This window comes from Stegodyphus dumicola, chromosome 8 (assembly GCF_044657685.1).
Source record: "Stegodyphus dumicola isolate Sdum_Otavi_A_Nest chromosome 8, ASM4465768v1".
NCBI lineage: Eukaryota > Metazoa > Arthropoda > Arachnida > Araneae > Eresidae > Stegodyphus > Stegodyphus dumicola.
This window is the reverse complement of record NC_140775.1, coordinates 115,876,969-115,897,276: the sequence shown is the minus strand read 5'-3', so window position 1 is coordinate 115,897,276 and position 20,308 is coordinate 115,876,969. Positions and strand designations below refer to the sequence as shown.

Genomic DNA, 20,308 nt, shown 5'->3' with positions numbered 1-20,308 from the left:
ATCATAGAGTTTGTAAATAAAAAATTTGTAAGTTTTAACATATATAAAGAAGAATGTTTTTTTATGTGTTTGTTTGCGTTATTGATTTTTGATCAATTGTGATCAATTTTTTACCACATTTAATCGCCTAAAATTGAATATAGATGAAATATTGGATGGAACTAGAACTTTACGACCATTTAATTAGAAAGACTAAACTCATTAAAATCTGTAAGCCGTTATTGCTGGTATAATGAGAGAGAATTAGTTATTTTTCTATCGAAATTTTTTATGTGGGTTCCATTTCGTATCCGACTGTTTTCTGCCTAACATGTTGCAGAAGAAATCTTTAAAATTTTTGTTAGCAATATTTTGCCATATTGCATAATTATTAGTTACTCTAAATGAACTGCGTTTTACAATCACTCTTTGCAAATATTTCTTCATCAAGAAACCAACAATTAGCAACAGGAATTGGTTAACATAAATAAAGTACACTCTTAGAGGGGGGAAAGATGCACCAAGAAGGAGTTATTCGAATGGGACGAAAATCAGTAGAAGTGATGTACATGTACAGAAAAACAAATAATTACAGTTTGAGAAAAATTGGATGATTTATTGAAGTGATAGAGCTTCGCAAAGTGAAAAAATCAGTAACATGTTTGTCCACCTCTGGCCCTTATGCAAGTAGTTATTCGGCTTGGCATCCATTAATAGAGGTTGCGGATGTCCTCCTGAAGGATATCGTGACAAATTCTGTCCAACTGACGTGTTAGATCGTCAACATCCTGAGCTGGTTGAAGGGCCCTGCCCATAATGCTCCAAACGTGCTCAATAGGAGAGAGATGCGGCGACCTTGCTGGCCAAGGTAATGTTTGGCAAGCAGCAGAAACATGTGCAGTGTGGGTGCGGGCATTATCTTACTGAAATGTAAACCCAGGGTGGCGTGACATGAAGGGCAACACAACGGGCCTTAGAACTTCGTCAATGTATCGCTGTGCTGTAAGGTTGTAATGGATAACAACCAAAGGGGTCCATTCATTTTATAATTGTATAAAATGAAATGGCACCCCAGACCATCACTGCTGGCTGTCGGCCTGTCTGCCAGAAGACAGTCAGGTTGGTATCACACCGCTGTCCGGGGCGTCTCCAGACTCGCCTTCACTGGTCATCGAGGCTCATTCAAAGCAGAACTCATCACTGAAGACTATTCTACTCCAGTCATATTGCATAATGATGAATACTCCAGTCATATTGCATATGAACGTCAGTGACGTTCCAGTGCGAAAGAGCCCGACACCACTGCAAACGGGCTTGACGTTGTACAGAGGGCCAATGGTAGTTGATGCAAAGGGTGCCGTGACCTCAGCCCCCTTTCTGTGAGCTGTCTATGTGAGTGGTCACTGAAGCACTAGTTGCACATACAATCGATGATAATGATGCATCTGGAGCTGTGAGTGCCGCTGTAGTGATTGCTCGGTCTTCACGTTCTGTCATTTCTCTAGGCCTACGGCTTCCTTCTTAACGCTATGTGCGGCCATGGTTCACCCATTGCTGCCAACATTGTCTAATAGTGGCATCGCTCCTGCTCAAATGTCAAGCTATTCACCGATAAGACCAACTGACTTCTTTGAGCCCAACTACATGACCTTTCTCAAATTCTGACGTCTGCGCATATTGGTCGCGCACCTGTATGCGAGGCATAGGTACTGTCTACCAGAATACATGGAATGAAATTCGTGTAGAATTTATGACCTGGAATCGTAATTTCTCCTCTTAAGTATCCTGCCAGTTGTGCAGATCTGATGCGCTGTAGTGACAACCATTCATTCATTGGCAGTCAAAATGTAAAATTTTGCATTTTCCATCGAAACCTGTATGCATATCAATTTGTGTCCAATGTCCAATTTGCATTATATCTTCTCAGTGCGTCTTTTTTTTTTTTTTTTTTTTTTTTTTTTTTTTTGGTCGAAGAGTGTATGTGTGGTACTGTAGAAGTCAAATGGAAGCTTCATTTTGAGCTACAAAACGGTATTTTTATTGGTAAAGAATTATTGGTATTTATTGGTAAAGGTATTTTTATTGCACTCTATATTACTGAGCAGAGTAGAATCTAGAGTAATAAAATGCAGGCTGTAAAAGTGAGTAACACATGAGACTGTTAAAAGTTTATTGCAAGTAGCAAAAATAGTGCATTCTTTTATTCTGTTAGCATGTTCAAAGCAACTAATCTGTACTGTTTTCTTGTTGTTTGGACTTGCACCTTTACTTAGTAAGAAAATTATATCAATTAGTTATTTATTTTAATTATCTCAATTTAAGAATGGAAGAACAAAACTTGTGTTTCAGACATATTCTATTGTATTATTTCCAAAAAAGTAGGAACACATCACAAGTATGCAAGAAATTATATCCTGGCATATATGGGAATGAAGCCTCAAAGAAAGGCTTGGTAAATTTGGTTTGGTAAATTTTGTTCTGGAGAATTTTCACTCAAAATAAGCAATCCATATCAAGATGATATATCAATCATATCATCATATCAATGAGGTAGAGCCATATCAAGCCATTATTCATTTAGATCGTCATAGCAGAACAGAAAAGATAACAGAGAACCTTAGTGCATATATGCATTTAAAAAAAATAAATAGTTTGGCAATGTTAAGAATTTTGATTTATGGGTCCCTCTTAAAGAAATTTATTTGATGCAATGTATTACCATCTGCAATTCACTTTTTAATTGCAAATTGGTCGATTTTGAATGATTGATTACTGGTTACAAAGTGGATAATGTATTAAAGAAGATAATGGGTGAAGCAGGATGAATTAGCCCAGACAACATCAAAAGCTGAGATTCATTAAAAAAAGGTCATGCTGTCAGTTTTGGTGGGATTATAAAGAAACTCTGCACTTTGAAATTTTACCAAGAAACCAAACAATTCAAACACCTGCATTCAACAACTCATTAAACTGAGTGATGCAGTTCAAGAAAATGATAAAGGTGTTGTTTTCGAACATGACAGTGCAAAGCCCTACATTTCTTTGATCACTCATCAAAATTATTGGGCTAGATTGGGATGTGTTGTCACATTCACCATATATCCCTGACCTTACACCTTCAGATTTCCATTTATTTCATTCCATTCAGAACTCCTTAAATGGTAAAATTTTTCATGATGGGTTTAATTCAGTTATTTATTTGTGAGCAAAGAACTAAATTAAATCTCTCTCTCTTTTTTCCCCACCTGACAAAAAATTAGAACCTTAAAGATGGCAAACGGTCATTGATAAAAATGGACAATACCTAATGTAATAAAGTTATATTTTCAAGTAAAAATTTTGAATTTTCCTTCTTATTTAAAATTTGCAATTATTTAGTTGCAACCCAATAGATAGCTAAAAATTAATGGTGATGAAAATAGGTGATTAAAATAGATAAATGTTGTAACTTTAGTCATCATCATTTAGTTGTGTGTTGCTCTCACACAGTATATAAATCATTGTCTTTAAAATAGGGAAAGTGTTATAGTTCTCAAGGTTAGCTTCATTTATTTACTGCAGGTACATTATTGGTAAGTGTTACCAATAATTTACTAGCAAATAAAATTAATGGTGTCATGTCCAGAATTAGCATACACTTCTAGGTATGCAGACATTAGCCAAAAGTCAATAGTAGTTCAGATTACATCTAAGCTAAATACTGGAACTAGAACCACATAAGAAAATGTGTTTAAGAATCACATTTTGTAAAGCCTAAGTTACAGAAATTGATATCAGTACGATCATTGCACATTGTGCCTTATCTTAGACATAGGGGCTGCAAATTTCAAAAATCTCCCAAGAGACTATTATTATGGTCAGATAAGTCCTATTTCCTGCTTCACTGAGTGTGTTGGATGATAAGAGTGTAACATTAACAAATATTGGGTCACAAAAAATTAATTTCAGTTTGCATAAATAGATAGTGCTATGTATCATTTTGTTATTCTTTAGTCAATCTTATAATTTCTTTTTCTTTTGAGATTTAGCAGCTGACACTTTTAGGTTGCTATAGAAACAAATTACGAATATATTTGTTTAAAACTGTTAGTTTATGGTCAGTTTTAACATGGGGTGCAAAAGTAAATATTTTCAACATTATTTTTTATTATTTTTTTTTATTATTATATTTTTTTTAATTACAACATTATATTTTTTTTATTATTATTATTTTTATTTTTTGTAAATTTTGGGACCCTTTAGATCACAATTGTTCTTTATTTCATAAATTACGGTTTCATATTTTTAATTTCATAATTTCTGCATGCCATCTTACCAGATTTAAACTGATGATCTATAATCCGGAATCGCCGAAGTCCTGACGAGCTTTTGAATGTATTACAAGATATGCTTTAACACCATTGCTGAACCCAACTCTCGGATTCTCTTTCAAAAATTTCATATGTCCTTGATGGTCTTCCTCCTCGGGGTTTTTTATCAATGCTGGTTATACCCTTTTGAAATTCCTTCATCCATCTGTCCATGTCACTTTTGCCAAGGATGTCATCTAAGTACATATCCTGTCAACTTTGGGTGTCTTTTATCAGTAACTGAAAAATGGCACATTGTTTGTGCTTTATATCCATTATTTACTGTCAGTAAAGGAGAAGTTTATTATATGCTTGCATAGAAGAAGAGTCATTCTGACAAAGTATTAAGTTTAGATGATTTATGTCAGCTAATTAAAAAAAAAAAGTTAATATTATTATTTGAAAATCTAAAGAGCAGTAGTGTAATTTTAGTAATTTATTTCATTTAGGAACTTAAAATAATAAGTAAATTACTAGTAAGAACTTAAATGTCTTCAATAAAAAAAGGAAGTACTTCTGCAATATTTATCATAAACTTATCAATCCATAAAAGATAAGGGAAAATTTGATAAAATTTAAATTACGATTTTATACTGGTTGCCTTTTTCTTTTGCTTTCATTAACTGTATCGAGCCTACCAATGACCAAGCGGTAAACTAACTGAATAACGGATAATTTGACTTGTGCTTGATTCCAAGTGAATAGGCTGGCTGCATGGGTGTTTTTGTGGTTTTCCCCATGTCTAGCATGTACCCTTAGAAAGTCTTCCATGAAGGCATTCCTTCCCTTAGGAATATAGTCCTCAAGTGCTTTGTCATAGTCAAATAATCCAAACTAACCAGTAACTGTGATAAAAGTTTTAAAGAAATTTAAATTCCCTTTTAAAATGAAGGTTTTCTATCTTCATTTCATTTATTATTATTTATTTATTTATTTATTTTGCTTTGAAATAGTCTTTTTATATTTTTAACATATTTATTTTACCTGTATATTTTCTGGTATTTCTTTTAGATTTAATTCATGATTTATGGGATTTTCAAGAAGATATGAGTGAATTTGATTCAGAAGATCAAGTTGAAGATATATCTGACACTACTGCGACTGTTGGCTTAGTTGAATAACTATTTATTTGGTTTTTGTGAAACTGGCATTTAAAATGTTTGTCCAAGCTTTGAATTTTTTGTTTAATGCTGATTATTGAATATTTATATTTTTATCAATAAATATTTGATTAATATACATTTTATATAACTGCATAATAATTCATCTTAAACTAAAATAAGAGATTTAAAACTCGATAAAATTCAATTTCATATTGGTATGTATTAAAGCTAACTGTTTTAAGAGAGACTGTGAAGGGTCACTGTTCTTCAAAAATTAAAGACATTCTGCCCAAAATGTGTTTGCTCCTTGAAGAAGTGCAGAATATTTTTCCTGCTTGAAGAAGCATTATCCATTAATTATTTTTGCTCAAAATGCTTGCACACTATGCCATTAATGATTGGATGTTCCCTGAAAGGAAAGCAAAATTGTGTGCATATTACTGTTGCTTGTTATGTACTTTTAAAATGACCATGTAGACCTTGGTGGAAATGTATTCTAATTAAAGCTATCAAAATGGGTAAACAATAAGAGCTGAGCTGGGCTGAAAAGAATATAATTAGTATCTGTTGATTTGATTATTCTGTCCATAAGATTTCTGGCAAGTTTCAGGTACTATGTGCAATAGTAGGTGATTTAAAGATGAAATAGAAACATGAAGGAGTTATAAAGCTTAAACCTCACCAGGGAAGCCAAAAAAAGTGACTCCATGCTAACTTCAGTATGCATGGAGTGATATTAGCTGTTGATACCTCCTGAAATACATAACTGATGAATACTATAACAATGAATGAGCACCGTATTATATGTTAGGGCATTCCAATGAATGTTTATGGACATGGGAAATCCCTAATGAATGTCTTATTGGAATTCATAATTTTCTCTATGAAATGTAAAATCTGATGGAGGGAGAAGTATGAAATGAGCTTACTTTTCTTGATTTTAGTTCCTTTGTTTTTTGTACTTTAAACCCTGAATTCTGAAGCTTCTAATTACCTTGTTGTATTCCAATATAATCTCTATCATACGAGTTTAAATTTTGTAAATTTTTTCTGTTTAAATGATTAATAAGAATAACTTCTATAATTAGTAGAGTTAGAAACTAATATTTAAATTGAATCCATTCATGAATTACCGTGATTTTATCATTGTTATTGTAAGAAGTAGAGTTATTTGCTAATGTAATTTTGTCCTGTCCTCGCCTTTCCATAATTTTATGTTTCTAGATATATCGCAGTAACTCTGAGGGCATAACTGGGAGAATATTATTTGCATTCGATCATAAAGAATTGTATAACAGTTGTAATGATGAGTTTTTCTGTTTGAGGTTGGGAAATGTTGTTGATGCTGAACCGAGAAGTATAGCATCAGCAAATGACTCAGCTTTGTTAATTCCAGTCTATGCAATTCCATTAAAACTTTTAAAAGATGGAATATTTGTTTAGCATTTTGTGCTTAATAATAGCATTCCAGATAAAATTATCTCCCTGGGAAGTGACTCTAAGTATCTAATTCTGTCAAATTGTTCTTGATTTTTAATAAGGGTCTTGACCTCAGATTTAGGTTATTCATCAGTCTTTCATTGTCCACAGAAGAGTTCTTTGTAATACTTTCCTGGTATGATTCTTTCAATCAAATCATAAGTAGCAGAATATTTAATGCATGTAGCTGCTGAAGCTTCCTTATTATTGTATAATGCAAACTGCAGATCCTTTGGTGTATTGTGGGGAAAGTGTACTGAGTGTGGCTGAGAGCTTTTGCATAGCCAGCCCAGCTAGTAACTGACAATGGATTCCATGGTAACTGGGTTATTGTCACACTTCTGCTATTGATATAAAGTGGAGTGTTGAGTACTCTTAGCAGGAGGAATTCCAAAGAGCTGACAGCCAGAATTATAATGTGTTAGGTTATCTGGGGCTGCAATAAGAAGGTTGCTTTTTAAGCTAAATCTTAAATTTTGTTGCCATATAATTAAGAATTATTACAGTTCCAAGCTCTGTCATGTGCATCAAAATATCCATATAATGATGATGATTGTTTGTGTTGTCTAGTTTGTGCATATAAATAAGCATGTCTTATGGTTTGGAATGTATTGGAGATAACAGTGACTATGTATGAAATGGGGGGATGAAGTTGATTGCTAAGGCTTCGTTGGTTAAGATCTGTAGCCTTGTATTGAGGTAGTGAGGAATGGAGTCCTTAATTAAAAGCAAGAATCCACCTCGTGTATTTCCTTCAGGGGCATATGTCATTAGTTGATGGATCCAGATGTGTATTGACTGGCATGTAAAGATTTATGTAGACCACTCATGTGTTCTTGTTGGAGAATAATATCGGGAATTCATGTGTGAATCTTTTGTGGAACAGACTAGCTACATTCCATATAACAGTTGAAAGGATTTCTTAGGTTATTCAATGAAATTGTTATAGATTTCATTATTTCCAAGAATGTATACTTATTTATGTAAAGGACTGCCACAACTTTTAAGTTTAGGCATATATTTTTTAGTATATTATTCGTAGTAGGAAGCTTATTTTTACCAAATATTTCAGTAATTTCAGACATAATTTAAGAATGCAAGGAATTTCGAGATTTATACTTCATTTCTGTAACTTCGGTTTTTCAATACTGTGGTATGGCTTTCTTTTCTTCATTCAATGGAGGGAATGTAAAGTGAAGGCCTCACATTTTTCACTTTAAATTCCGTGTCGACTGATAGAACTAGATCAAGTAGAATGTAAGCAAAAACAACCAGAAATCTGCTTGTGACAACATACCATAACATTTCATGGCTTAATTTTTACATATAATCAAGGCTTAATCCATTAATTGTAACCTCCTTGGAAAATTTATGGTATGTATTGAAAATTTCTAATTGTTTCTTTGAAGATTTCATAGATCAAATTTTCTTGTTTGTTACTGTTCTAAATACAGTATGACTGTAAGCCTGAAACCTTCCATATAATTTATATTAAATATAGTTCATCTCAACAAACCTCTAAATTGGCAGGTTTGCCTGACATAATACTTTCAATGATTAACTTTATAAGTAATTATAAATTTTCTTCCCATATATTCAATATGTGGGTAACATGTATGTCAGTTTATTTTTGCTCTGTTATCTTCTAAATTACAGTCTCCAAACTTTTCAAAACACTGAACACCTAAAGTTTTATATCTTGTATATGTCAGGATAGAATGAGAAAAATAGCTGAAAGAAATGAAAAAGGAACAGCCAAACATGCTGCACATATTAAACCCACAAAATAAATGATGAAATTATTCATCCCTCTGCTAATAATATGCTCAGATTTTGTTTTATCATTTGTTTGTGCCTTTACTTATGACTTGAAACATTCCATTCATAAACTTTTAGAGAACAGAATATCTAATATAATCTGAAAATAAACGTCATATTAGTGAACAAATCTATTACCTTAAACAAAGCAAATTTTTTTTTTTCTTTTCCAAAGCATATTTATAGAAAATAATTAATCACAAAAGAAATAATCACCTTTTAATTCAATTCTAGACAGTAGCATTAAAAAATGCAATTTATGAATGTCAGATAGGCAATGGTAAAAACATTTTCAGCAATGGAACCATTCGGTAATTGTTGAGTTACGTAATTTTTTTCTAAATTTTTAGTGACAAAATATTCTTGTAAAGAAGGAGAGAAGGCGGCCAGTGCTATTTTAATTATTATTTAAATTATGGAGAATTTTGTTTTTTAGGTTTAAAAGTACATAAATTGTATAACAATGCAGTAGAACCTCGTATCACGAACCCATGTGTTTGAGCGCTGGTTACTTAATTGTGCAGCTACGTGCTTTAAGCTTTGCTTATACTGAGTTTATTCAATATCAGCTGGATGGCTTTTTCGATAAAAGCCCCCAATTATGATAGTTATGAAAGATTTCGCCACATATAATATAAAGTATTTCGCCTGCCTTCGTGGTGTGAGGGTCTGTAAGCTGGGCGCATATTTCAGAGGTTCGTGGTTCGATTCCCGGCGAAGGTGTTGCTCATCTTTAACGTCTCCTGCTTTCAAAATACCTGATGTCTTTACAATGGAAAGGATATCAAGAGGGTACTGTCTGACTATCTCCTGAACTCCTGATACAACGGATGAATGATGAGAGACTACTCTACCACTCAAGTAGGTTAGAATAGAAAAAGGGAAGGTTCTACTCAAACCATGAATCCTTGGCGACATGTTACTGCAACTGCTGTGCCTGGTCATTGCAACTTTTTTTTTCCTTCTTTTTTTTTTTTTTTTTTTTTTTTTTTTAAATTTTTGAAGCATGGGATCTTGTGTTGCATATGAGTGCACAAACGGATTTTCTAAAAAAGATTCCTGGATTATTTTTCACGCCTAAATACTGATTTTTTTTTATGTAATTTGATAAATATGTTGAAAAATATCACAATGCCATGTCATTTTCTTTCCAGAAGTCAAAAACAAAGACAATCAAAATATTGTTACGTGCGTACTTGTTTGTAATGGGTTGAATGCACAAGTCAATAAAAAGTTAATAAAATTTATTCTTATTCCAAGAAATAAACCAAAATGGTGAAATTTACTCAGAGATATTTTTACAATATCTCACAGTAGTTATAAACTACTAAAACGTTAAATCGAACACAAATCAAAGCAGAGAAAGCTAATCCGATCTCACCGTAAATTCGCTACAATCAACAACAAGAACTAAGTAAACAACAGAACTAAGATGTTTCTGTCCGGCTGTTTAAAGCTTTTTAATCATGCACGAGAAGATTCTGGTAATTTTTATTTTCTCGAGGTTTCTGGAAAGCAAAAGAGTACAATTACGAGATAATCTTTTTATTAAATGTTAAATGTGCGTGCTCCTGTATTCTTCCTTTTTCGTAGCTTTCTCTTAAAACTCGTCGCGTGCAACATTGCACGGGGAAATGAAGCAATGTAATTACAATTCTACTCAAAAAGAAAAAAAGAACACTAAATACAAAAACCATAACATTGCCCCTTTCTCAAGAACTGCACGTCCTTGAAACGGAAGCCAAACTTACAACTAAGGCATCAGTGCAACAATAAACATTACATTACAATAACTGCAGTAAGTAATTTAAAATAAATCAAATACTAAATACAAGTCAAATCAAATACAATTTTAGAAACAAGAAGGACCTTGGTCATATACTATTTGCACTTATATACACTACGTACTATGGCCATAGTAAGGAGCTAACCTGTCATAATGAACGACTTTAGGCTTAGAGTTCGATGACTTGCAGATCCGAACCACGACTTCGTTCAGCCTGTTTAGGACTGTGTACGGACCATCCAAAGCTGACTGTAGTTTCGGACAGTCCTTTCCGTCGAGTTGGATTTCACAACCATACCTTGTCTCCTTCATTGAATCGATGTCCAATAGTTCTGGTGTTTTATCGGGTCTTCATGTTCTCCGTCGCCAAGGTGACTCGCTCTCTTGCGCAACTGTGCAACCGGGCCTGGAGATCTTGAATATCTTCCTCAGGCGATGAAGGCGCATCGGGAGGGCGACCGAAGAAGACATCATAAGGTAAACAAAGATCACGACCGAAGAGCATCTGGGATGGAGAATAGCAGGAAGTCTCGTGTTTTTCTTCGACCCAGTATGATTTCGGCAGCTTCTTGAGCAGGGTCTTTCAGACAAGGCGTCGGCGTTTCCAAGTGAGGATCCCTTCTGATTACGAGTAGTCATGTTCTGTGATGCTGAAAGCAATCTGTTATTTTTGAAGTCCAAGGAAAGATGGTATTGCCATTGTAAGTCTAATCCGAGTATACCAGGATCTGTAACATCTGCCACATATGCCGTGTGATAGTAGGTAGCACTTCCAAACGCGATGTTCACGTTTAGCTTCCCAACTATGTCGATTTCATCATCAGACGCAGTCTGGAGGGTAACACAGGATGGTGTCCAAATGAGTTTATCTTTCCGAATGGTGGTAACATTAGGTCCTGTGTCAATGATCATATTGCAAGGTATTCCATTGATGGATGGTCCATTACTGTTGCCACTCACTGTAGAAATCTTGAGCACTTTTAAAATGGGGCTTCTCATTATTGTTCAAACTGCGCTCCGCGATATGATCATTAATTTGTTTCCTGCGTCGTTGCTGGAAAATGGTCTTATTTTTCGTGCCCTGGGGTGTTCTGCAGTTTCTTCGTACCTGGCCTTCAGTTCAGCTCTTTAGAATTGGTTTCTTTTCACTCCTATACGGTCTCAGGGCGCTGAGTTGGTCTTGTGAAATCACCTGTTTCATTTTCCGTTCCCTGGGGTATTCTGCAATGCCGTCGTATGTGGCCTTCAAGCACTTTAGGACTGGTTTGTTTTCACTCCTATACCGTCTCAAGAGACTGACTGGCCTTATCAAATCTAGTTAAGCTCATCGACACAACGTATATTTCAAGATGAGAACTCACACTCTGTCACATGGATTTTAAAAGTAGTACACATAAATACTTGTTTTATACTTTCCTAAACAAGTATAACGTTTAGTTAAAATAAAGTTGTATGAAACAAGTTTTGCGTACTTTGCAGAGAAATGCGCAAAACTTCATTTAATGAAAATAGGTTTGTGGTGGATCAAAAAGCAAAAATCAGTTAGGAAATGCGGATATATTTTAGGAGCATTAATATTTATGATTATTGTTATCTGCTTTATTTGCATCTTGAAAAACTATTAATGTCTCGGAAATTAATGACCTCAGATTTCCAGTTTTTACGCTGCTTATAAATTAAGCAGTATCAATTTTTTTATCTATCTATCATTAATTTATTAAAGACAAAAATATAAAAAAAAAATAAATATAATGTATGGGAACATATATTAACGGAAGCTATTTATGTCTTAGAAAAGTTATGCAGTGGTTCTGAAATGAAAGACAGTAATGTACAAAGGGATTATATGAGTGAAAATCGCTTCATTTATTATTAAAACGTATTAAATAAATTTTTTAATTTGCGAAAATTATTGAAATATTGTAATAACGGGGGAGAATTCTTTTCTGAAATATTCCATTCGTTTGTGTGGTGAAAATAGCAATGTAATTCGCGTTCTTTCAAATGTTGAAATGCAACTTAAAACTATTAGGTCCAACGCTGCCATTGATATGCTTAATATTTTCAGTAATTAATTTATCGAAATTTACGAAATAGTATATACTTTTAGTTGTGTGATACCATTTTTATTATCATTATTATATTATTATTGACGGTTTCACGTACTGAATGCTGTAGAAAGTAAATTAAAAGCAAAAGTAAAGTAAATTGTAAAATTTAATTTCAAATAACAATTAGAAAGGCGTTCTTGCCCTCCCGCTTATTAGTGTAAATAACAGAGAAATAATCTATCTGCCTTTAACTTTGCCATTTGGTAATGTCAATCGTACTTCTAAATCCAAACTTTTTCTGTCCCTAACCATGCCTCTTCGTGCGACTGCACAGGTTGCAAGTACTGTCGTTTATTACATTGTGAGAACTATACATTTAAACCTGTAATTTCTTCCTTATTTAATGATAGTAAGAGATTCAAGATATGAAAAAAATTAAACGCTACGGAATGACTTGCAAAGTTCATTCCAAATTAAGTATCAGAATCCTGCCTAGTTACTTCTCTGATTTATAATTTTCGAGTTGTGATTGCAAAAAGAGGAACATTTCCTTAAAGGGTGGGTCGCCTTTTTATTTGCGTACGCTCCGATCAAGTAGGAGACACCGAATTTACATACATTAATTTATTATTATCATTATTATATTATTATTGACGGTTTCACGTACTGAATGCTGTAGAAAGTAAATTAAAAGCAAAAGTAAAGTAAATTGTAAAATTTAATTTAAAATAACAATTAGAAAGGCGTTCTTGCCCTCCCGCTTATTAGTGTAAATAACAGAGAAAAAAATCTATCTGCCTTTAACTTTGCCATTTGGTAATGTCAATCGTACTTCTAAATCCAAACTTTTTCTGTCCCTAACCATGCCTCTTCGTGCGACTGCACAGGTTGCAAGTACTGTCGTTTATTACATTGTGAGAACTATACATTTAAACCTGCAATTTCTTCCTTATTTAATGATAGTAAGAGATTCAAGATATGAAAAAAATTAAACGCTACGGAATGACTTGCAAAGTTCATTCCAAATTAAGTATCAGAATCCTGCCTAGTTACTTCTCTGATTTATAATTTTCGAGTTGTGATTGCAAAAAGAGGAACATTTCCTTAAAGGGTGGGTCGCCTTTTTATTTGCGTACGCTCCGATCAAGTAGGAGACACCGAATTTACATACATTAATTTATTATTTACATTAATAATTTATCATTTATTTAATTATCCGTTTTAATTCTAAAAATAAAAATGAAAAGCAAAAGGGAATTTAAATTTTTTTTATTGAAACTCCAATTACGAACAATATATGTAAAAAATGAAAAGCAAAAGGAAAAACATAAAAATAATAATTAATCTTCTTATTATATTTAATTATCCGTATATATGTAAGAAATGAAAAGCAAAAGGGAAAAAAACATATAAAAATAATAATTAATTACATTATTATTTATTTATAATTATCGGTTTTAATTCCCATTTAACATTATTATTTATTTATAATTATCGGTTTTAATTCGCATTTAACATTATTATTTATTTATAATTATCGGTTTTAATTCGCATTTAACATTATTATTTATTTATAATTATCGGTTTTAATTCGCGTTTACCATTATTATTTATTTATAATTATCGGTTTTAATTCGCATTAATTCGCATTTATGCATTATTATTTATTTATAATTATCGGTTTTAATTCGCATTTAACATTATTATTTATTTATAATTATCGGTTTTAATTCGTATTTACCATTATTATTTATTTATAATTATCGGTTTTAATTCGCATTAATTCGCATTTATGCATTATTATTTATTTATAATTATCGGTTTTAATTCGTATTTAACATTATTATTTATTTATAATTATCGGTTTTAATTCGCATTTAACATTATTATTTATTTATAATTATCGGTTTTAATTCGCATTTAACACTATTATTTATTTACCTACGCTCCGATCAAGTAGGAGACAAACTTCTCAACTTCTAACCACGCAGCAGAAGCGAAGAAAAATGGTCACGTGACCTTCAATATGAGCACACAGAAGGTTTCCCTAAATCCCTCCCGATACTCCGGATTCTACAGTAACCTAAACGTCAGCAGAAAGTTGTCGGGCTGGGTAGCCGGGTTTGGCGGAAATCGCCACCACCGGCCGCCGTAGCGAGGTCGCCAAGAGCCGGTTATCCGAAAACTGCCCACTTGGGAATATGAAACATTCTATATGAAAACACAGAGTCCATTCCAATCTAATAGAAGAATAAATTATACTTACGAATTCACAGTACGAGCTTCTCTGTATTATATTACACAAAGATTAGAAACCAAGTCTCCACATAGGAAATCTTACACTGATATGATGGTCTTGTATTGAAACAGAATTGTAGCAACATAGATGATATGAATTACATTATGCCAAAGAATTATTTCATCCTAACTAAATTATAGCATTTAGTTTAACCAGAGACTCACAAAACAAAATTTCAGATTTGGGTTAATCTTTGGATTATGGTAACTTGGCGATTTTTTGGCTAAAATTTGGTGACCAACCCTGCTATAGCAACCTGCTAGTTTTTGTTTGAACGCCATTTTGTTTTCACGAAGTAAAGGCATGTTTTTTTTTTTTTACTCAACATTTCCAACAATCTGCTAGCCGAATTACGCTTATGCTAGAACTTTTATGGGATAAAAGTGCTTAATCATGACGAAGATTAGGTGCGAAATTGGGACAAAGGGCAGAATCGTCCACTGCTTGCCGTGTTTTTACGAATTGCACATACACGGTATCATCCATGTACACGTCGACCTATTTTCACTTAAAAAAACATCCCAGAATTGCACAAAAATGGCATTGCGCACACTCTTGACTGTATCCATGTACACTGCTAAAGTTCTAGCTAGTAACCTTTATCGCCTTACCAAAATGTCGCAAAACTACCTGTTACCATATTCCAAAGATTAGCCCAGATTTGTTGTAAAATTGGTGTCATGTTTTTCCCTATGCTATAATAACTCCACACATTATCTACATATTTTCTTGTCAGTCAAGAAGATTGATGGAAATATTGCCCTTTCAAAAATTATTGTAACAGATATTTCTTTTTAAGTTACATGATCAACAGAAACTATAGAGATATAGCATATAAAAAAACCTTGAAAAATTATTTGTGGAAATTTGGGAGGAACAGATGCTATTTATTTGGTTAGATAATCAACAGATAAAAGTGGTTTATTAAGGATTTCTCAGTGTTATATGAAACCACCGAGAATTTATGAGTACGTTTTGATATGCTTATCCATTATTGGGGCTAATGTACATTGTTATCAGTTTTTGTTAGCCAAAAATGGTCGAAAGTAGAGTAAAAATATTAGGAGTTTGACGATAATCATCAGTATACCATAATGTATTTACATAGAAATATAATACCCAACAGCCAAAAATAAATTAAACTTATCAAATGAATTTTAGTATGCCATAATGGTTTCATGGGAAAATATAACATACCTTTTAAACAACTACAATCATTATATACAACAGCCATTTCATTATAAAAAAGGTATAAATTATATTAATCAGATAAAATTTTTTGTAAGAGCTTCACTATCTGGTTATAATTCTTAAGCAAACAAGAAGCCATTTCCAGTACCATAATATAATTTTCATAAGAACTATCCCATTCCATCGCAGAATATTAAAAGCGTTTTGGTAGAAACAAGAAATTTTATGGTAATTTTCCAACCATATTCTAATATTCAGATTGTAGATTTTAAAATTTTATCATTTAAAAAGTACAATTTTATAGAATGCAAATTTTAGTACTTTTCTGTTTCGCCAGCGCAAATCTCGCCAAGCAGACTTTATTGGCGACAACACACAGTATACACATAAAAAATATAGACAAATGTTAGTTCTAAGAATTTTTTATTTTAAAGGTATAAACATTTAAGTGTCATTTAAAATTTTGTAAAAAAGCCAATAAATTTGCAAAAAGACATTAATTTAAGAATTTACTATGCTTTCATGGTAAAACATCCTGATTCGCCGGTTCACATCACATGACCCCAAGTGATCTCATTTCACGTAAAGTATACTACAAAAATTCAGTTCTCTCAGTAATTATCTACATTAATTTCAAGTTAAATCTTAATTTGGAACACAAGTTTAAATGCAAGAATTATTTCAGTTTGTACGATTTCAATAGCTTAATTATGTAAAACCACAGTGCTTTACTTTGCTAGTGCATTCTGATTAGAATTAATGAATTTAACCTTTGACTTTGCCTTTTCTATATTTTTGCCATCGGGTGAGCGGTATGATAGCATCCTAATTCACATAATTACCGCCCGCGAAGACCACCAGCGGCCGAGTGGTAACGCCGCTGAACACTGATAGTTCGGTCCGAGGTTCGAATCCTGCGAACGGGCTGGTTGCATGGGTGTTTTCGTGGTTTTCCCCATGTGTAACTTGTATACAAGCCAGTTTCCCTTATAAAGTCCTCCACAAAGGCATCCCTCCCTTAAGGCATATAGCCAAGTTCTTAGAATGAAGATCTTCATTTTTTTGAGATAAAATGTTTGTCATTTTTTGATTATTAATTTCTTAAAAATAAAGTTTCACTACATTTAAAAAAATATTTTATATAATTTTGTTACAAATAGATTATAGATCTTATTATTTAGTCTTATTATCTTATTATTAAAGTCTTATTATAAAGTATTATCTTATTATTAAAGTCTCATTCAGAAAGTTTACTTTTAATTAATGGATAGAGCCCTATTTCAATGAGAATCATAAGTTTACGAACACTTTGGGAACCACTGTAGTTCTATTAGCAACTCAAAATATATATTGTGATATATTCTAAAAGCAAAATCATGTAAAACATAATGATATAAATTAAATGTATATAACAAATATATAAAGCTCTATAATGAATAATGATCATAACCGTATAATAAATGTGAACACACGTTATATCACGGTAAATAACACTGCTGTGAAATGAAGAATATTTCATTAGAAATTTACCTTTTATATATATTTGATAACAAAATGTTATGAAAACAGGTTATGCAACTTAAGAAACAAGTTATATGAAATGCCCATTAAGTTACTGCAATATCATGACACCGTAAATAAGCATATCATAAGACATATTACCAAGATAAATATAATTTGTTCCTTCTTTTACATCAATAATAAGTTTTTCTTTAAAAATTTTAGCACTAAATGCCAAAACAAATTTATTATCGGTGCCTTTGATGCAAGGTCACACGAAGATAAACTTGATTTAGCAAATTTCTGAAAACATTAAAATCAAAAGTGTTAAATTACAGCAACATCTATTAAACTATTTTTTTAAGCAATTGCCTGGTAAATTTTAACTTTTATATAAAAACTGAATTAAATTACGAATAAGTGACTAAGCTTGTACAGTATTCATGTTAATACATTGGAAATAAATTGCACTTAAATGAAAGAGCTGGAAATATAGTCTGCATGATGCATAAAATATGATCAAATCTATTTGTTAAATATTTGAATGAATGCTTACTTTCAGGGATGTAGCTAGAGAGGGACAGTTTTATAAATCACTAGCGGGCAAGCCCGCTACATGAGGGAAGGGATGCTTTCGTGGAGCGCCCGCTTTATTCATTTTAGGTCACTTGATTTATGTATGCAATCACAAGATATACGCTAGCTCGCATGATTGCTAGCGGGTAAGCCCACCATTTGAGGGGCCTGAAGCATGCTTTCATTGGCCTTTATTCGAAAGTTGGACCGAACTACCAGTGAAGCCTGCTTTCATTCGATGGGATTTGAAATTTGAAGCAAACTACCAGTGTTCAGCGATTTTTTTTCTGGGCTGCACCCGCTGTATTCACATATGCATCCACAATTTCTGGACAGTACGCTGGGATTAGAAAGTTGGACCGAACTACCAGTATTCAGCGATTTTACCAGCGCTGCACCCGCTTTATTGACGTTATGCATTCACAAGATACTGCCAACATGTTACGCATACGGAAAATCACGAAAACACCTATGCAGTCAGCCCGCTTGCCGGGATTCGAAAATGGACCGAACTACCAGATTTAGCGCTTTATTCACGTATGCATACAGAAGATAGTGCTTAAACGATACACATGTGTAAAATCAAGAAAACACCCATGGAGTCAGCCCGTTCGCCGGGATCGAAAGTTGGACCGAACTACCAGTGTTCATCGGTTTTGCACGAATATGCATCCAGAAGACACTGCATACACGATACACATGCAGATTTTTATATATCATTCTAAAAAATAACTTAACCCCTTAACTGCCGCGGGCGTATATATATGCCTTGCTCAGCCGATGCGTTAACTGCCCCAGATGCGCAGCCGATGCGTTAACTTTGCGAATTATTTTAGGTGTAGCAGCGCAAAGCAAATGACAGCAGTTTGGAAGGATGTATATATACGCCTGGGGCAGTTAACGCATCGGCTGAGCAAGGCGTATATATACGCCCACGGCAGTTAAGGGGTTAAGATTGATTTGCAACACTTGGTTTAAATAAAGATATTTTTACCAAAGAATTAATATTATTTTCAGACTTTTTACTGTCGCACTAAATGTAGAAGCTGGACAATTTGAATATTTCATCTAGCATCTTCATTTAATGATTTAATGTATTTTTACTCCTCCGAAATATTTTAATGACAAATTTATTCATTCATTTACAATGTTTATCAGATAATATCAAATCAATATGTATACCTGGAGTCACCAAAGGTTTTATTATCCTTAGCATTTTTTATATGTACTATAATTTTCTTAGTAAAAGTGCTGTATGCAAACAATTACATACTGGCAATGAAAATTTTGAGATTGTGCCAGTAAAAAAAAAAAATCGCTAAATCTTCTTAGCACTGATGAGGCATCCAATATGCATATATTTTCGATGAGGCTTATAGTTACAGGTATCAACACTGCATAGAATCGACACCAATTCTAGTTACGATCATATAAGCAACACCATAAAATCAAATTTTTATAATGACATAATAATAGGTAAGAGAATTAATGCATATTTGCCCCAGAAATACAACTAAGATAGAATATGTTTGAGATAATAAATATGGTTGCATCTTTAAATAACTATGCAAAATCTTATTTCTTGCAACTAAAAGGCTGTGTATTCATGCATTATTCTTATTCTACTAAATGGTCTACACATTCTTATTCTACTAAATAAAAGCTTGTTATAAATAAAACAGGAATACATAAACAATCTAATAAATTACTGAACTGGTCCAAATCCACTGTCCTTGCTTTTATTTGCTAACCTGTATATCTGTATACACATGTCTGTGCACGCTGTTTAATTTACTCCAAAGTTATTTAGTTATATGCCATCATATTTTGAATAATGGCTGAGAAATGAAATTACTTAAAAGTCTCTTCCCTATCAATATTTATCACTGAACAAATACTTGGGTGTTTTACATTACAGAACAACAGATTTTTCTCGAAAAAGATACATGTGGCCGTTTGATACTTCAAGTGAGAAAAAATACTTTCATCATTAGCTAATTTTGACCATGGATAAATTTTTTTAAGCTACTTTAAAAACTTTTTATTACTAATACTTACTTCAAAACGAACACTGCTTTAAAAGATAAGAAAAAACATTCAACTGTGCTCAGCGAGTAACAATGGTATGTATATCATTTTATAAGAAATTGTTTGGTGCATGCTATTCTATAGTGGAA

The 20,308-nt window shown here is 32.8% G+C and overlaps 1 protein-coding gene across 9 annotated transcripts in view; it reads left to right on the top strand.

Annotated features, from left to right (window-relative positions):
* LOC118199303 (uncharacterized) overlaps positions 1-5,579 on the top strand; it is a 123,590-nt gene extending 118,011 nt beyond the window's left edge. For all 9 annotated transcript variants that reach the window (XM_085822326.1, XM_085822325.1, XM_085822321.1 and 6 more), the window contains one exon: positions 5,340-5,579. In XM_085822326.1, coding sequence (XP_085678452.1) covers positions 5,340-5,449 — 110 coding nt within the window. In that variant the 3' untranslated portion in view covers positions 5,450-5,579. The remainder of the gene's footprint in view (positions 1-5,339) is intronic.
* The last annotated feature ends 14,729 nt before the right edge of the window (positions 5,580-20,308 follow it).